Source organism: Acinonyx jubatus, chromosome E4, assembly GCF_027475565.1.
Source record: "Acinonyx jubatus isolate Ajub_Pintada_27869175 chromosome E4, VMU_Ajub_asm_v1.0, whole genome shotgun sequence".
NCBI classification, from domain to species: Eukaryota; Metazoa; Chordata; class Mammalia; order Carnivora; family Felidae; genus Acinonyx; species Acinonyx jubatus.
The window spans coordinates 1483671-1499492 of NC_069395.1; the positions used below are offsets into that span (position 1 = coordinate 1483671).

General features: G+C 43.4%; 1 protein-coding gene across 8 annotated transcripts in view; it reads right to left on the bottom strand.

Moving 5' to 3' along the window:
• The window catches only part of ASH1L (ASH1 like histone lysine methyltransferase), a 194086-nt gene that overhangs the window by 105510 nt on the left and 72754 nt on the right, over positions 1-15822 (bottom strand). For all 8 annotated transcript variants that reach the window (XM_027048252.2, XM_053208764.1, XM_027048257.2 and 5 more), the window contains exon 4: positions 6249-6350. In XM_027048252.2, coding sequence (XP_026904053.1) covers positions 6249-6350 — 102 coding nt within the window. The remainder of the gene's footprint in view (positions 1-6248; positions 6351-15822) is intronic.

Sequence of the window (15822 nt, forward strand, 5' to 3'; positions counted from 1 at the left end):
ACATCGTCTGTCATTTCTCCTCTACTCTCCCCACAACTCAAAACGTTTGATTTTACGTTAGTCTGGCCTCTTGAACCTATCCACTTGCCTTCACACCACCACGGCCCCTCCATACCCAGCTAATCTTGCCTCCCTGCCCTAAAGCAACAGCCCAGCTGCTTGTAGAGCTATTGCAACCTGTACATACACAACTCTTTTACTAATTCTCCCTTCAAGGGGTAGGATCCAGGGGCACCTGGGGGGGCTCAGTCGGTTAGGCGTCTGACTTTGGCTCAGGTCACGATCTCACAGTTTGTGAGTTTGAGCCCCCACGTCAGGCTCTGTGCTGACAGCTCAGAGCCTGGAACCTGGTTTGGAATCTGCGTCTCCCTCTCTCTCTCTGCCTCTCCCCCACTCATGCTCTGTCTCTCTCTCTCTCTCTCTCAAAAAAAAATAAACATTAAAAAAATTTTTTTAAAAAGGGGTAGGATCTAATGCCTCTCCTCTTGAATAGGAGTTGCCCCTTAGTGAGCTGCTTCTAGCAAAGAGAAGTCGATAGAGGTAAGAATACGGTGATTTCTAAGGTTGGGCTAGAAAAGGCAGGACACATTCCACCTGAGTTTCTCTGAAACCTCTGCTCTGGGAACCCAGCTTCCACATTATAAGTAAGTCCAGGCAATCTCCTGTCATGTTTCCCAATAGATCCCGCTAAGGTCATAGCCAATAGCTTTCATAACAGTGACTGCACTCATGAGTATTATCATATACTCTTTTAGTGTATTTAAGTAAATTATCCCCTTGGATTTGCTTCAAAACAGTTCATGGATGGGCCATAAGATATCCTGTACAAAACTGTTTTCCTACGGTTGTTTATGTATCTCAATGACTATACAGATAGTCTCTACACATATTTCACTTCTTTGAATATCCCTGGAAGGTTAGGAGGACATAGTTCTGGTTGAGCTAGTTGCCTTTATTTTTAATTAATTTATTTTTTAAAGATTGTATTTTTAAGTAACGTCTACACCCAATGTGGGGCTCGAACTCACAACCCTGAGATCGACAGTGGTGTGCTACACGGACTGAGCTGGCCAGAGGCCCTCCTGCTTGCCCTTCGACTGCAAAACAGAGGGTATCATCCCAGTGCTGCTGGTGATGATGAGAATGCCAGGTCAATCAGGACTGAGGACGGTCAAAGACACTCAGGTTTATGCCAAATAGGAATTAAATTTGCACTTGGCCGTGGAAGAACTCAGGGCCCTACTACTCTACGACAAATTTTCATTGATTTTTTTTCTGGGTTCCACAGGCAGTGTGAGGCAGGAGGTGACACAGAGCATGTGTGTGGAGAGGAGCTCCTTTTCGGGCTCTTCCCAAAGCCAAACTGAAACAAGGAACCACCAGGTTCTTCTGTGGCGGCTTTGTTTCTATTTGCTCTCATCCTGGCAAATGTCACCTTCAGGGAGCGCCAGATTTACGCCAGATTTACGGAAATCTGATGGGGACTTCTGTGCTGCTAGAGCCTTAGGCTTTGTCCTTTGTCTCTTGCACCTGGATGTTTCCCAGTAATCAGGCTCTCGCCACACCAGGCAGATGTCAAGCAGCTCTAATACTCCTAATTCCTGTTAATCAAGTTTTCTGAAAGTTTCTGGTTTCCTGTCTACTTACTTCAAATTTCAGCAATGTTTTAAGAAACATTTTCCATATTTTATCTAGTATTTTTAGTTTTAAGTACCGAGAAGCATATCTGTTGGCTCTGTACATCTCCTCTGCCTCCCTGCTGGAAGCAAAGCTCAAATCCGTACCAGGGTCACCTGAACTCAGACAGCACCTTCTCAAGCAGCCAAACTGCTCTAACTCCACCTGCAAAGTGGTTTTATAAAAATCGTTTTCCCAATTACTTAACACTTTCTGTCCACATCTTTCTTGACCTCTTTGTGACATCTGACATTAAGAGGTTTCCGTTCCATGTACTCTGTGATTTTTCTATATAAAAAAATCTATTTAAAACTTGTATGTTATCACTGATCTCTTTTCTTCCGCTTCCCTCGAAAGCGAATGTTTCTTAAACCTGCATTCCTGCCATCCTCCCAATTGGTATCTTCTTGCTGGGTAATCTCACTCGCTGCCAGATTAAAGTTTGTATTACCTACTGTTAGGCCTGCGTCTCTACCAGAGATGCCTCTCAAACTACAAGCCGCCACTTCCGAATGGCTAATTAACATCTCCACCCCAACAGTCCAAACACTGTTCAATTCTAACATATCCCAACCTGAAGCCATTATCAATGCATTTCTCCACACATTTCTTGTCACATTCCACTCTCTACATTGTAATGCTGTAGAGTTTTCCCAAAATGTGTACGCGGTAGACTGAGCCATTACTCATAAGTATTTGCTGCCCTGTCTTCAATGACATTATACACCCGACACTTCCTCGACGTTAAGACTTAACCATGCGATCTGCTTTAGCGCTGAAATGTGAGGAGTAACAGTTAGTTCTGGGCAGAAACTTTAAGAGCTGGTCAGTGCGTTGTATGAACCTTCACCCTTTTCCACACGACCAGCAACGCTCCAGATAGAGGCTGGGTTACACAAGGTCCTAGAAGGAAGACAACGCACAACAGACCCATTATGGTCACACAGCGTGAACAAAAAGTAACAACACTTTGTTGTTTCAAGCCACCGAAATGTGGGACTTCTTTTAGCACTGCAAAATCTATCCTATTTTGAACTGCACAATATATCAAATAATTTTTATCTTCCTGTTCAAAATCCTCTAGTGGCTCCCAACTGCCTCTACAGTAAAGTCTCAATTCCTTCGAATGAAAAAACAAACAAAAAAACCCCCTGTGCCATGTGGGTTATTACTTTTACAGCTTCATGTTCAACCACAATCACACATACTATCCCTCACACGCTAGTAATCTCAAATAACGTGCTGCTCTCCAAAAACAGCATTCCATTTTACGGTTTTGCGCTTTTCTTCGGACATGTTATTGTCAGTGTGTTAAACACTTTCTTACTGTTTACCCACTCATGTACTCAAATTACAGTAGTATTATGTGTCACATCTTCAGGGATGTTGTCTTCTTCTTTTTTTTTAAGTTTATTTATTTTGAGAGAGAGAGAGAGAGAGAGAGAGAGAGGGAGACCGCACATGCGCACCTGAGTAGGGGAGGGACAGAGAGACAGAATCCCAAGCAGGCTTATTAGCACCGTCAGTGTGGAGCCCAACGAGGGGCTGGAACCCACGAACCGTGAGATCATGACCTGAGCCAAAATCAAGAGCCGGCTGCTCAACCCACTGAGCCGCCCAGGCGCCCCAGGGATGTCTCCTTTAGTCACCACGCATGTGGTAAGTCCTCGAGTTGCCTACACCGACCGGTCTGTTACAGAATTTAACCCACCTTTTAATGGCGAATATGGCTGACCCCTTGAGGGCAGGAACCTTATTCATGTTCGCATCTCCAGTGCTCAGTATTATTCATAGTAACTCAGAAAGGATTTATTTGAATGAATAAATGGTGGTTGGTTTTATGGTGACAGTAACCTTATGGATCTAGGTAGTATTTCTTTTGTTTACTCAAGTAAAATATTTGGGTGATTTTTCTTCGTGGATATCTCCATGAGATCTCATTCTTTCTTTTTAGGGGTTGGCAAACTTTTTCTATAGATAGCTAGATAGTAAATATTTTAGGCTTTTGAAGACACATACGGTGTCTCACATATAGTTTTTCCCTTGCTCCTGTATTTTTTTAAGCTACCCTTTAAAATGTAAAAACAGGGGCGCTTGGGTGGCTTAGTCAGGTAAGCATCTGACTTCAGCTCAGGTTATGATCTTACGGTCTGTGAATTCGAGCCCCACGTCGGGCTCTGTGCTGACAGCTCGGAGCCTGGAGCCTGCTTCAGATTCTGTTTCCCTCTCTCTCTGCCCCTCCCCACTCATGCTCTGTTTCTCTCTCAAAAATGAATGAAAGTGGAAAAAAAAAAAAAAAAGTAAAAATAAATAAATAATAAAAATAAATAAATAAAAACGTAAGAACAGTTTCTAGCTGGGACTACACCTAAAGAAGCCTTGGGTCGCATCTGGTCTGCAGGCTGCAGCTTGCTAACCTCTGGTCTAGGTCAACATTGTCAAAAGTAGTTCACTGGATGTTTAAGAGTCTCCCTGAAGCAGTATGGAAACAGCACTCTGAGAGACAAAACCCTAGTGATGCTCGAGTTGGTTCCACTGCACCTCTGAGAGCACAATGGTGCTAATAAAAAGCTTCCAATATGTTGAAGCTCATCATAAGATAAATTCAGTAAGTAGAACACGGATACAATTTGACAGGGTGGCCTTGAACTAATGAAGGAACTAGATTTCCTGACCATAAGTCACAAGTGATTTACTAATCAAAAAACATGGATGAGGGGGCGCCTGGGTGGCTCAGTCAGTTAAGTGTTCAACTTTGGCTCAGGTCACGATCTCACAGTTCCTGAGTTCGAGCCCTGCGTCGGGCTCTGTGCTGACAGCTTGGAGCCTGGAGCTTGCTTCCAACGATTCTGTCTCTCCCTCTCTCTCTCTCTCTGCCCCTCCCCTGCTCATGCTCTGTCTCTGCCTCTCTCTCTCAAAAATAAATAAAACATTGGGGTGCCTGGGTGGTTCAGTCGGTTGAGCTTCCGACTTCGGCTCAGGTCATGATGTCACACTCTGTGAGTTCGAGCCCCACGTCGGGCTCTGTGCTGACAGCTCAGAGCCTGGAGCCTGCTTTGGATTCTGTGTCTCCCTCTCTCTTTCTGACCCTCCCCCGTTCATGCTCAGTCTCTGTCTCAAAAATAAATAAACATTAAAAAAATAAAAAATAAATAAATAAAAACATTAAAAACAAAAACGTGGTTAGGGCTGTCTAGGTGGCTCAATTGGTTCACGGTTCGTAGGTTTGAGCCTCACATTGGACTTTGTACTGACAGTCTGGGGCCTGCCTGGGATTCTCTCCCTCTCTCTCTGCCCCTCCCCTGCTCACACGCACACTCGCTCTTGCTCTCTCTCTCTCTCTCTCTCTCAAAAATAAACATTTAAAAACAAAAAACCCCTGAAAACATGGATAGAAAGCCAAGAATTGATAAGTCACTTCCTTGCCTAAAACAGTGTCATTAATAAGGTTCCCTACCTGCCTTTCTAGCCTCACATTCAGTCCCTGACCATAACTACACTGGCTCTTTTATTTAGTTTCTTAAGGTTTACTTATTTTTGAGAGAGAGAAAGAGCACAAGTCGGGGAGGGACAGAGAGAGAGGCAGACACAGAACTGGAAGCAGGCTCCAGGCTCCAGGCTCCAGGCTCCAGGCTCTGAGCCGTCAGCACAGAGCCCGACGCGGGGCTTGAATTTAAGAACAGCGAGATCATGACTGGAGCCGAAGTCAGAGGCTCAACTGACTGAGCCACCCAGATGCCCCCCTTTTATTACCTCCCCCCACCTGGAATGACCCTACCACTCCCCCATCTCTCCTGATGACACTGACACATTAAAAAGCACTTCCTCCTCTCCAATCCTCACTAAAGGCAGAGGACAGATACATATATGTTACCCTCTAGTTTGTCTGGTTCTTTTGTAAACACACATACTATCAGAAAAAACAAAAACAAAACAAAAACTGGGAGCATAACCTGAACCTATGTAAAAAGCTACACAAATATGACACTGTAGTAAGAGGTTATGTGTATACAAACATTAAACATTTTAAAAGTTGAGGTTAGAAATAATTATTAATAGGGATTCTTCTTTCAACCTCCTAAATTGTTCTGCATGTCTGAGACATCTGTGAATGCTACTTTGGAAACTACTGCGTTATTACAATAATTTTGTACATACATATACCTAAGTCTTCATAAAGTAGTTCCAATCCACACTGCCTTAGCGCACCCACAGTCCTTCACCTCAACACAACTTGTAAAATCTTTATTTTCCTGTCCGCCTACTCTTGAACCTAGTCACTTTGAACGATTTCCTCTGGATCACATCCAAATCTCTGCAGGTCTGGGAGTGAGCCCACCTGGACTCAGGGAGACTGGCGGGGGGGGGGGGGGGTTCCGCACTGTGTCAGTCTGCACTGTGGCCCCCTCGCGCGTCCTAGAGTCACTTCTGTCTCGTCCACAATAATGTCTTGTAAGTAAATGTAAGCTGTGATTTCCGTGAGAAGCTTATCGCGTCGTGCGGGAAGTCTGCTCACAAGTAGCAGACGGGAGAGTCGGGTCAGAGCCCGTCCGTGCAACAGGGGGACTTGCCTGTGGACGAAGTGCTCTCCGAGGACGACCGCTTCCGGGCAGGGCTGCTGCTCGTGCTCTCGGACAGTCGCTGGGAAGACTTCTCTGAGGTTGGCTGGGAACCTGGAGAGACAGGAAAGGCCAGGAATCACAGGGAAACTCACGTCTAAGCACAATTTCAAACGACTGTGTGTCAGAACTAGACTCTTTGAGTTGCTGTCATCACCACTCCCAGCAGCCATACAACTTGCGAGAGGACGGGGAGTGGATGAAAAGCAGGGAGAAGCCACACCGCGTGCTGCCAGCACAGCCTCACGGGCCTCTCCCACGTCACTTTCTCCTGTCACGTTACACAGGGAAAACGATTTTAGAGGGAGAACGAAAGGAATTCATGTGAGTTCTGGTGCATCACCACCAGGAAACACATCATCGAGATATTTATCGATAAAAGTCACCGGCAGGACTACAATCACACCTGTTCCTGATCGTCCGTTCGAATTCATCCCAGAAACCGACGGACAAAATGTAGAGTGCAATTAACTAGGAACAACTGATGTGAGAAAAGCAGGTCCAACCTGAGCGTTTCATTTAATAGAATCAGAGTTGGATCTTAAACCTGTGAGGTCACCTTCACACTCTGCGTGTTTCCCCTATAGCATATTCTGCAAGGACTGCTAACTTATCTAGGAAACAGAGCAAACGTACTTTAAAGCTGTACGCTTGAGGTTCCTTCGTTATATACGTAAGAGCTCTTAAGGACAAAGAAACTCGATTTCCTTTCAAAAGTCACATACTTAATGTTAACCAAAACCCCTATCAATGCGGCATAATTTAACACATCTCTTACTCAAGAGAAAAATATGTTGTTCAGGAAAGATTCTTCTTCTGAATAAAATATACTTGGTTCTGATACTGGATTCTTTAGAACCAAAAAAGCCAGCTGTTGAGAATGCATAACAAATGTCTGTATCACGTTGGTCAAAAAAACTAGCAGCACTCTGAAATGTTCACTTTACACCTGAAAGAAGTTACAAATAGAAAGCCTATGCATAACTGTAGTACAACTGTAGCACAAAAGTATCAGAAATCAAATACCTGAATATGAGATTTTTAAAATCCACCTCTAAACGAAGAGTGAACTCCTTGATGGAGATGTGACTAAGTGAGCAAAGAACAACTTGGGGACAGAACTGAATGGAGCCACGTTTCTGGTGTTTCCCTTTCTCTGACACAGATAGTAATAAACCGTGAGCTTTGTTCTAATTATGTATTATCATAAATCACATCATTGTAAATCCTCTCTGAGTCCTGCTCAGGCGAGACAGAAGGCTCCGTGCTGCCATTCAACAGTAACAAGTTAGGTTCTCGGGAAACTGGTATTGTAACAATACATCCTACTTCCCCAACACAGACATGACCAATGTGAGATCTATTCAAGAAGCAAGACTGTTTATCCTTGAATCTTAAAAATAAATACAAAGGGATTTTAAAAACTGACAGTACAATGAATCCACCCTAGATTGTGGTTGAGATAAGATTTCCATTAAAGAGTTAAATACCACAAAAGTATCTTTTTCAATAAAGATTGTACTTTTCAGTAATCTCCGCACCCAACATGGGGCTCGAACTCACAACCCTGAGATCAAGAGTTGCATGCTCCACTGACTGAGCCAGCCAGGCGCCACCCACCCCCCGCCCCCCGCAATAAAAATATCTAAGAGGTAAAAGCCCAGGCATCAGTGAAGACATACCTTAGTAAGTATTAATATTGAGGGGTGCCTGGGTGGCTCAGTCGGTTATTCCGGCTTCGGCTCAGGTCATGATCTCACGGTCCGTGAGTTCGAGCCCCGCGTCGGGCTCTGTGCTGACAGCTCAGGGCCTGGAGCCTGCTTTGGATTCTGTGTGTCCCTCTCTCTCTCTGCCCCTCCCCTGCTCACGCTCTATCTCTGTCTCTCTCTCTCTCTCTCTCAATAATAAACGTTGAAAAAAAGTTAAAAAAAAAAAGTATTAACACTGAAAAATTCACACACTGGACAGATAACTACCTCCTCCTGAGACACAGAGCCAAGACAGAAGACAACAGTGGCCAAGAAGCTTGAGACATCAGAGGCCTCTCTTTACCGTTATTCTGCTGAATGCTCAATCTTGGACTAACAACTAGGCAAAGGAGTGGTTGGAGAGCACTTTTTATAAAGTCTTCTCTCTCAGTCATAAACCAACACTCATCGAGTCCAGTTTATATGCTTGCTTCTACGCTGGACATTGTGAAGGCAGGAGGAGAGAGAAAAATATTTTGAAAGTCTCTGCCCCTAAGGAGCTTATCGAAGGTCTCGAATGTCATCACGTGCACTTCAGATGGCGTTTGTGCCATCCATGCTGGAGCTCGGTCTTCAGTTTCTAGGCTGCGTGGTAATGTTCCCCAAATTTCTTGGTCATCTTCAAGAAAGCCTTGATGAAGGCTTCAACTGTACCTTTGAACATCAGGATATCCTGAGAATCACCCTGCCTGGCCTCACCGCCCTCAGGGTCAAAGAGGGAACCGGCACCTTCCTCAAAGCTCCTCCTCTGGAGGCATGTGGAGCTGCACAGGAGGCAGGAGGAGGTGGAACGGGGGTCAGATCCCTGGAGATCGTTACTGGCAGCATTGTACGGCAATTCCTGAGAAACTGAAACAGTTGAGAGAGAGGTGGCTTAGCTCACCTGGCTTCTGAGCCACTTTTCATTTCCTGAAAGTGCTGCAGGCCGGCAGCCTATTCTTAGGATTTAACAGGAGACTGGAATGAAACTTCATTCAGGATGTTTTTCACTTTTCATTTGTAAAAGTCTGTTTGAATTCCCTTCTCATAAAAAGCAGAGATGGTCTTAATATTTCATATTTCAGGGGAAAAAAAAATGTATCCCTGAGATGCAGTTCCCTAGGGCTTGGTAGCCATGAGATCAGATCCTTATTTTGCTAGAAGAATGTTGGTCGTAGGACAGTAGGAGGATGAGAAAGCTGGAGGGAAAAACTACCTAATGATAGAAAGCAACCAAGATTGAGACTGGAAAATGACGACAGAAGCTCGTATGTAAGAGGCAGCAACCTGTCAGAGACGTTGAAATTGGCCTAAGAGCAGAAATCGGGTGAGACTTGCAAACGTTATCTCCGACACTGCCAAAAATGTACTATTTCATAAGTGCCATGTGCAGCTGGGTGGCCGGGGGAGAGCAAGCTAACGCCCGGACACAACAAGAATGTCCATTTCAAGGGAGAACAACATATCCACATTCCGAAACCTAGAGCGGAGTGCTGTGCACAGCTGTGCGTGGCGCAGTGTTAGGTACGTCACCAAAGGTGCCCTGGGTTTGAGTCCTGGCTCTGCTATAATTAAGACTTTTAAGATCTTGGCAAGTCAATGCACTTGAACGTTGGTCTGAGAAAGCACTCGAACTCACTCAGCTGATGCGAGTTTCAAAGTGAGGTAACGCAAGCAATTGAAAGGGTTTTTATAAACGTTATGCTCTCATACATAAATTGGCTCCTTAGGTTCATCATAAATTTTTAGACCTTAATTACTTAACAATGTCACTGATGCGTAGGCAACTATTCAAAATAAAAAGAAAAATGAAACAAGGGCAAGGACTTATGCCCACTTGGGAAGTGGAACTAGTTTAGGGGCTCCAGCATTATTCCTAAGCACAAAGAAGTACCCCCAACTGGGAAGCACTGGTAGGACAGGCACCTCCCAGGCTGGTCGGCACCTGCAAGGTGGTAAAAGCTCCTGGAAAGTGAATCTTCCAATCCACCGACTCTTCACCACACCTCCTTCACGGTCACGGCCGCGCTCTGGATTCCATCAGTGAAACCCGATATGCCCACGGCGACCGGGCGCCAGTGCAGCTCTGGACGGGGAGGGGAGGGCACCGCCGTCTGCTTGCCCCGCTTACTCTCGGCTTCGGCCACGCCACGGTGGGACTCCTCAAGGTCAGTGACTGCCTTGTCGCTGTCTCCACCACGCGATGCGTGTTTGCTCCCGTGTCATCAGCGGTCATTTCAGATCTGCCTGGAGGCTTGTGAGAACACTCTGCACTCCTTACGGGACAAGAGGGTTGTATGGATTTCAGTTCGAGACGATGTGGTACTTCGTCAAAGAATACACACGGAGAATACCTATGATTTTACGTATCAGAGAGTTCCCATGTCGATATAGCACGAAGCCAAATAATTAAGTACTTCAGAAGTGAACAGAATCGAAGTGGTAATTCCGCAACTGACAAAGGACTGGGTAGAAACACTACTGAATAACTCGTTACTCAGACCTCTGACAGCTTCAGAGATATGTTTAGAGCTTCCACACACATAAATGAAGCAGAAGTTAGAAGTAAATCACCAAGAAAGCAACCAAATAAAATTGGGCTTCAGCATAAATGTAAGGTGATTACTACAAGTATTCTTTTTCTTCAGCTAGAAAACTAGAGGTCTTCGTGGAAAAAAGAAGGCGGACTATCAGCAAGGAGGGAAACAAAAAAAGGGACTATCATAAATTGGGAAAATAATAAGGGAATTAAGAATTAAAAACAAACTTAGAAATGTGAGGGAAGCTTGAAGTGGTTTTGACCGTAGAGTCTCTGGATTTTTCTTGGCCATTATTCACTGAGCTTTTAAACATAAAGGCAGGTTTTGAGGAAACACCTTTGACAAAGAAGACAAAAAGGGGGAAAGATGGTACTTCTACAGCAAAACTATACGGTGACATCATGGGTAAGAATGTGAGAAAGTGGAGAAAACAAAAAAGGACATAACTGGATTTAATGGACAAGAACCTGGAAATCTTTTCATTATACATAAAAATGGGTGGAAACCAAGCAGCTGTTCTGAAGTTGATTTGTCACAAGAGATCTTGGTGTCTACACAGGAGGAACTGAAACCCATCTAAGATAAAAAAGAAATAGTACGTTTTCAGATGTCTGGGTATGAGGACGGAGTCAAATGGGCAGAGACGTCAGCATAAAAAGAGACAATTCCCACTGATCGTGGTGTCTGTTGGGAAAAAGGTATCACCAAGCAAAAACTAGAGTAATGATTCAACCTCACTACTTCATTGAAGCCCTGAGTACCTACCCTAGGCTAAAAAACGAGGGAATTTCCAAACGTAAATTAACAAAAGAACACAGTGAATGAAACCAACAGCTGCTTGGATAAAACATGTATTTCTTTAGTGTAAATCCACTATGAAAACTTTCGAAACTTATTGTAGTTACGAATTCTGGTCACACTCTGTTGGGAGATCAGCACTAAAGACCCAAGTAACCAGGGAATGGTTTGGGGGAGCAGATTGTCTGCTGTTGTTTCCAATGCTAGAAATATCGTTGGGTAAGCCATGGAAAAACAGATTAAGTGTGCTAGATTTGGAAGGATACCATGCTGAAGCCAGTTTATAGATGATACACATTTATTCTAAAATCACATACTTAAAACTAGTTTCTAACATTTAAATCACTCCTTCCCACCAAAACTATGTATTATAAAATTTTAAGAAAGAAACTTATTTTATCATTTACAAGTTAAGACTATCGGGAGTGTTTGTTGAACAGTGACTGCATCAAAGCTGGCTTATCACACAAAGGGAATACCATAGTAAAAGAATATGAACCGGGGTGCCTGGGTGACTCAGTCGGTTGGGCGTCCGACTTCAGCTCAGGTCATGATCTTGCAGCTCGTGAGTTCAAGTCCTGACGTCGGGCTCTGTGCTGGCAGCTGGGAGCCTGGAGCCTGGAGCCTGCTTCGGATTCTGTCTGTCTCTCTACCCCTCACCCACTCACTCTCTGTCTCTCTTTCAAAAATAAACACACATTAACAACAACAAAAAGAATATGAACCAACTATTGGGAGCTTCTGATCAGGTTTTTTTTTTTTTGTTCCCAGATTAAATTCTGAATCCTTTGCTATGGTTCACAGCTCACAGGAGTCCTGGAAGCTTCTACTGAATGAGCTGAATGCTGAGATAAAAGCTGGTTCCATGATAAAAACAGCTGTTTCCAATTGTGGGAAATACATTTACTGAAAGCAATACATTTCATCTGACTCACCAATTAAATGCACTACAAGAGAGAATGATTCAGAGCCTATGCTGGTGATTTTTAAGCTAAAAAGTCTGTTTTCCTCCCTCTAATTAGGCTATTTCTCGTAATGCCCAAAGCACATCATCCGCTGAAATGGAATCCCACTGGAAACCCCAGAACTGAACTAACCACCATAATCAATTTTCGGATTTCATCTTCACACGTGTTCGCACTTTACTTTTGGGGGTATCTTTATACATCATGCTAGAGACAATGTCCTATATCAGAAAATTCTGATCAACGCAGACACTCTCCAGTTAAAAAGAAAACAAAGCACAGTATACTTTTCTTCAACCATAACATTTTTACAGTAAATATACTTTTTCCAAACGAAAATAAAAATCAGCTCTAATTTACTCCTGGGGGGACAAAAAAGTTATTGAAACCTGTAGTAATTACGTGTGTGTGCGTGTGTATACATTCTCTACTTTGTGAGCTCTAGGGGGAACCATCCCCCATTTTTGAAGTCAGGTTGCAGACTGACCATGTACAGCCAGCCATGAGTTGAAAACGCTGAAAAACAGGGATGGAGTATGTGATTCTCTTTCTCATCAGGCCCATCTTAGGTCTACCGAATGTAGATACTGATTTAATTGGTTACCAGGGCCAGGCGAGGCCAGAAAGGCCAGGCGAGGCTTAGGTGTGGAATCCCTATGATTTCACATGCATCAGGTTGGTCTTAGACTATTGGTCTCTAACAGTTCCTACAGAAGAACACAGAAGAAGAATGAGCTAACCACCACACAAACATCATTTATAAAATGATGAGAGCTGTTACTCCTTTTAAAGCTTTATGCCACTTAATTTGTTTAGTCCAAATTTGCTCAAGTGATTATCAGTTTGCCCAGCTAGGAAACAAGGCACGGTCAGCCACCTGGCTCCAGACCACACAGGAAGGAAGATCCTTCCTGCCTGTGCCCCTGATCTAATTTTATTTTCCTCATATGCACACCAACATAATTCATAGACATGCCTGCTTTATGCCAACAAACACGAAAAAGCTACTCAATCCAAATCGTAAGAACCTGTTTTATTTTTTCTTTAGTTATTAGAGATAGGCTTCCCTCAACAATTAGTACTGTTTAAAAAAAAACAAAAACTAAACTAGTTGTTTTGCTGTAATGTTAAATTTATGGAAGATAGTACAAAGTGAGACTTCTCACACAGCCTTTACCCAACTTCCCCTAACGTTAACGTAACGTCTTATATTTTAACTATGATACATCTGCCAAAACTATGAAATTGACATTAATATGATTTTTTCCACATATGTCTTTTTCCTGGTCTAGGGGCCAATCACAATATCACATTGTATTTAGTTACCATGTCTCAATCCTCTCTCATCTGTGACAGTTTCCTAATCTTTCCTTGTTTTCTCAGGTCCTCGACACTTCTGAGGTACACTGGTCACATATTTTGTACGATGTCTCTGTTTTTGGTTTTAGTATTATTAGACCAGGGTTGTGTTTTTTAAAAGAGTACTGTGGTTATAAGTTTTGGAAAGAACACCACAGAACAAAGTTCCCGGCTAATTACATCAGAGGCTACCTGTTATCGGCACGATTCATCATTGATGAAGTTAAACTTGCACCCGGTTAAGGTGTGGTCGGTCTGCTCGTCTCCTTCACTGCAAAGTTGCTATTTTCTCCTTCTTGTCCTCTGTTACGTGGCCTTAGGTCACTAGGTGCAGTCCATATTCAAGAAGAGGGGAATTAAAGTCCACCTCCTTGAAGAGGCTGGTCTACATATACTATTTGTAATTCTTCTGCAAGGAAAATTTGTCCCTTTCTTCCACTGATTTAATTGAGCATTCTTTTTTTTGTTTGTTTTTAGATAAGCTCTATGCCATACATGGGGCTTGAAACTTGTGATCCCGAGATCAAATGTCGCATGCTCTTCCAAGTGAGACAGCCAGGTGCCCCATACGATCACTTAGTTACATCAACATGGAGTAATGGGTATTTGCTGTATCTTTACATTATAATCCAATACTGTCACTTAATAGTGACATTATTATTATTATTAATTATTATTATTAATTATCATCTGTTGCTTACATTGTTCCTGCTTTGGCCACTGGGAAGCCTTTTCATGATAATAATGTCCAGAAGGTAACTGGCAATTTTGTATTATACGGCACAGTAGGAAGTCCTATTTTGGGTATTTTAACAGGATACCAATTAATGTATAATGAATCTGTCTTTAAGTTATACATAGGAAAAAATATCAGCTGAAGGCCGAGGCCAAATTAAAATAACAAAGTTTAGTTATGCTCTTTGTACACTTTAAGAATAATTACCATGTGACGTCGAAACAATCACATACTGAGAAATGCAAATATCTCCTTGACAGGATGTGTAATTACGAGTACGTAATAACCCAGCTGGAATTACCACAAAATGTAAAGCTGTAAGAATCTTAACGGTCTGCACTTCCTCACTTCCCGTTCGTTCCTGCACCCCCAGAAATCCAACATTTACCTCCACAGAAACCACTGTGAGCTCACAGGTGATAATCGGCCAAAGGCAGCCTCTACTCCCAGCCTCTTCGAGTTGACCCCAGCAGCACCTGACATTCCTGTCCCCTTAGCAGTGTGGTGCGCCCAGCGAAACAGGACCACTTCTCACGGCTTCAACAATCACTTACCTACAACTTTCCTCTTCAGGGTGATTTCTCCCCTGAGCTACAGATGCATATATCCCACTGAACAGCATGAAACCCAAATCTGCCTTTTATCTCCAGCCATCTCTTCTGAGCGCCTCCTTTCACTTAATTACACCGCTGTCCAACCCATTACCGGAGGGGCATCCTGCAGACATTCTAAAATCTTCCCCTTTCCTCGCCTCTTTTTAACGATTTATTCATTCATTCATTCATTCATTCATTCATTCATTCATTCATTTATTTTTGAGACAGAGAGAGACAGAACATGAGCAGGGGAGGGGCAGAGAGAGAGGGAGACACAGAATCCGAAGCAGGCTCCAGGCTCTGAGCTGTCAGCAAAGAGCCCGACGCGGGGCTCGAAATCACGGACTGTGAGATCATGACCTGAGCCGAAGTCGGACGCTCAACTGACTGAGCCACCCAGGAGGCTTTTAAAATCTTTTTAAAATCTACTTCTTCTGAATATGTTTTCTCCATCACTACCTTGGTTCAGGCCCCCATAAGATTCTGCTGGGGCAATTCCCAAACTAGTACACCTGATCTCTCCCCAGTACATGTACCACACTGCTGTCAATTTAATCTCAGCAAATCATTCTGCTTTAAAACCTTTAACTTCCCATTGCCCACAGGGTAAACTCTAAACTCCCTACAATCTTATATAATAAACAAGAGGCTTTATGATCTGTCTCCTGTCTTTCCAGTCTCATCCTGTGGGTTCCATATCAGACTGTAAACAGTTACCTAAGCACACTATGAGGTCACTAAGACCCTGAAAAGCTTCTTTCTCTGTAAGAAATAGTCTTCATCCTTTATTCTTTGCACACTAAAC